This window comes from Olea europaea, chromosome 11 (assembly GCF_002742605.1).
Source record: "Olea europaea var. sylvestris chromosome 11, O_europaea_v1, whole genome shotgun sequence".
Taxonomy (NCBI): domain Eukaryota; kingdom Viridiplantae; phylum Streptophyta; class Magnoliopsida; order Lamiales; family Oleaceae; genus Olea; species Olea europaea.
The window spans coordinates 28,046,726-28,050,092 of record NC_036247.1 but is presented as its reverse complement, the minus strand read 5'-3'; the positions used below and the strand labels follow the sequence as shown (position 1 = coordinate 28,050,092).

At 35.8% G+C, this 3,367-nt stretch overlaps 1 protein-coding gene across 1 annotated transcript; it reads left to right on the top strand.

Moving 5' to 3' along the window:
- The first annotated feature begins 1,419 nt into the window (after nucleotides 1-1,419).
- LOC111404656 (probable disease resistance protein At5g43740) lies at nucleotides 1,420-2,451 on the top strand. Its single transcript, XM_023033432.1, has 3 exons — nucleotides 1,420-1,771; nucleotides 1,813-1,913; nucleotides 2,023-2,451. Exons 1-3 carry the CDS (start codon nucleotides 1,420-1,422, stop codon nucleotides 2,449-2,451), a joined length of 882 nt encoding a protein of 293 aa, XP_022889200.1.
- The last annotated feature ends 916 nt before the right edge of the window (nucleotides 2,452-3,367 follow it).

Sequence of the window (3,367 nt, the reverse complement as noted above, 5' to 3'; positions counted from 1 at the left end):
TTCCCTTGCCCTTTAGATACGTGCGGATAAATTGGGACCACTTCAGATAGTTCTTCCCATTTAGTCTGTAAGTTGCTTGGATATTCTACAGATCATCAGATGGATGATTGAGGACTTCTGTGGACGTTGTAGCCTCGGACGTGATGGTTAATGGTGGAGAAAAGGGTTAGATCAAAGACAGAAAAATTGGCAATTGAGGCCTGAGCAATGAATGCCTAAAAATTTTTGAAAATATCCTAGAGCTCTGATACCAGATTTAAGGAAAAGATGATTTTTTTGATATCTCTTATTAGGATTCATTCCACATCTATTTATACAGGATAATCTCTAACTAATTACAAAGAGATAAAATGAAAGAGTAAGTAAACAATGAAACTAACTCCTAAAAGATCGAAACAACATTGTCAGCGGGACTCTATCTATTTAATTTAAATCCCACAATTCTAGTATTTCTATAACTCCTAATCATGTCGCTCGGATATACACAACTATACAATAACTTATCCATTCCAACATTCATCTTTCCTATAACATTCCGCTACGTCAATACTGAAAGTGACTTTTGGTTGCTTAGATAAATTACAGTTATCAACTGAGTAATCAATCAATTATAAAAAGAAACAATAATTGCTGTCGTCCATTGGTTCAATAATTCCTTTTCTACGTGCTTTCTAACCTCTTACCTAGGCAAAGTCTGTTGTCAATTAAATAATTAATAGTTTTTAGATTTAAATAATATAATAGTGATTTATCTCTTTGTTTGAAATTTATGTAAATGTTAAATTTATTTTGAAATAAATTAATTTTTTGATTTCTTTTATTGATTGACTTTGTACTAAATACATGATACTCGATTTTGTTTTCTTTCAAGCAAATTAGTGCCCCATGGTTCTAAAGTGTTATATTGCTTTTTCTAACTGTATACAATACTGCTGTAGGAAGTCGCATGGCTAATTATGTTGAAATGGCTAGAAATGATTTGTCATCTCTAAGCATAGACTTGGAGAAAAATACAAATGCTCTTAAACGAAAAATAGAAATGCTGACAAGACGAAGAGATGATGTGCACGTAGAATCACAAAATGCAACGTATCTTTCTTGAAAAAAATGCAAGAGAGAACCCTGAAGGGTAGCTCAATGGTCAGGCCTTGAGTTTGCTCCCCAATGGTCATGAGTTTGAGTCCCCTTAGGGCCACTGAGGTGAGTATCCGACTGTAAATTTCAGGGCCCCGTGGGATTAGTCAAGGTGCGCATAAGTTGGCCCGGACACCCACGGTTATCAAAATAAAAATGCAAGAGAGAGGTTGAAGATTGGTTGAGTAATGCTGAAAGCATAATAGAAGATTTTGGAACCTTGAACCAAGACGTACAATGCTGCAGAATTTTTGAACAATAAAAGTTGGCTGAAAAGTTGAATTAATGACTACAGAAGTGACTGAGCTTGTTGAGCAAAGTGATTTTCCTAGAGGGATTTTTGTTGAGGTTGATGAGAGTATTGACCCATTAATTATGACAGCCCAACACAATGGCCAAGAATTTCTGCAAAATTTTGATGACATTTGGGCATCATTAATGGATGACGGTGTCAAAAGAATTGGCATTTATGGAATGGGGAGAGTAGCCGAAATAACTTTGGCACTGCATGTCCATGATAAGCTCTTAAAGAAATCCACATTCTTGGGTCATGTTTATTGGATCACTGTCTCTCAAGAGTTTAACATTGACAAATTGCAGAATGACATTGCTGGTGTCTTGAAATTAGATTTCTCATGTGAGAGTGATCAAAGGAAAATGGCAGCTACACTTTTCTAGGCATTCAAGGAAAGAAGGAGATTTGTACTTATATTGGATGGTGTCTGGAGGCAAATCGATGTAGAGAAGATTGCTATTCCTTGAGGAATGAATGGATGCAAGTTCGTCATAACAAGTCAATCAAAAGAAGTTTATGATGGGATGGACTGTCAAAGGATTATAAAAGTGAACACACTTTCTGAGCAAGAAGCTTCAAAACTATTCTTGTAGAAACTTGGCAGAGTTGAACTTCATCCAAAAGTAGAAAGGATTTGCAAGAACATAGTAAAAAGATGTGGTGGTTTACCACTTGCATTTGTCACATTGGCTGGAAGCATGAGGGGAGTGATTGGCATTTATGAATGGAGAGATGCATTGGAAGGACTGGAAGAATCATGTATGGGACAAGCGAACATGGAAGATAAGGTTTTGTCAATACTCTCTTATAGTTATGATCATCTGGGAGATGAAAAGCTAAAAAATTATTTCTTGCGTTGCACGCTGTATCCTAAAGGCTATTGTATTCCAATAGTCAAATTGATTGAAAATTTCATTTCAAAAGAGCTGATGGAGAGAAGATCTAGCTTCAGAGTCGAGATTGACCAAGGTCGTGCAATATCGAATAAATTAGAGAGACCCTGCTTACTGGAAAGGGGTTAAACTGGTACGTATGTGAAGATGCATGGCAATATAGAAAAGTAAAGATAACCCTAGATACAAGGTAAAAACTGGACTTTACTTAAGGGAGATACCTGTTATGCATAAATGGACAGAAGAATTGGATAAGGTTTCCTTGATGGAAAACTTGATGGAGAAAATTTCATGTGACGCGTCACCCACGTGTCCTAGATTTCAACATTGGTTTTGAGAGAAAATCCTCCAAAATCAATTCCAAATTGTTTCTTCAAGCAAATGTGTGGTCTATGCACTCTCAATTTATGTGGTACTAAAATTCAAAAATTGTCAAATTCCATATCTCACTTGGAGAATCTTAGAACATTACTGCTGAAAGATTGTTATGGACTGGAATTAGTTTCATCATTGGAAATGCTCAATGAATTGAGACATTTGGATCTCACAGCTACTAATATTGAGGAACTACCCCAAGGGATGGATATCTTAACCAAACTCAGATTCCTATATTTGAGTTGCCATAAATCAAAGGTGTTACCGACACAGACTCTGAGTAGACTTTCAAAACTTCAGCTGCTCTCATTGCCATTTCATATATGTGCACCAATTGAAAAGTTGAGGCACTGAAACAGTTGAAAGTATTTAAAGGCAGGTTAAATAGCGTATGTGATATCAATCGTTTACTAAAGTCTCGACAAAGTGATAAGCAACTCAATTCCTGCAGACTGTTTTTAAACTCTAAAGAAAGTTGTAAAGTTCATGTTGAAGCTAAAAAAGTCTCGTGGAATCATCTTCACCCAAAGACGAGAATTTGCTTCCATGAGATAGTGAGAAACTAATCTTTACGAATAGTTTCTTGGATAGTTCCTTATTAGATGAATTCCTAATTCTAAATAGTGCTAGAGATTTAAAGTTCTGCATAATTGCAAAAGGGGATAAAATA

Bases quoted from the DNA above. Each gene is read 5' to 3' on its own strand.
- LOC111404656 (XM_023033432.1), top strand. From the start codon at position 1,420: ATGACTACAGAAGTGACTGAGCTTGTTGAGCAAAGTGATTTTCCTAGA. The intron at 1,772-1,812 runs GTGAGAGTGATC...ACACTTTTCTAG, and splicing joins CTTGAAATTAGATTTCTCAT to GCATTCAAGGAAAGAAGGAG. The intron at 1,914-2,022 runs GTTCGTCATAAC...CTATTCTTGTAG, and splicing joins TGAGGAATGAATGGATGCAA to AAACTTGGCAGAGTTGAACT.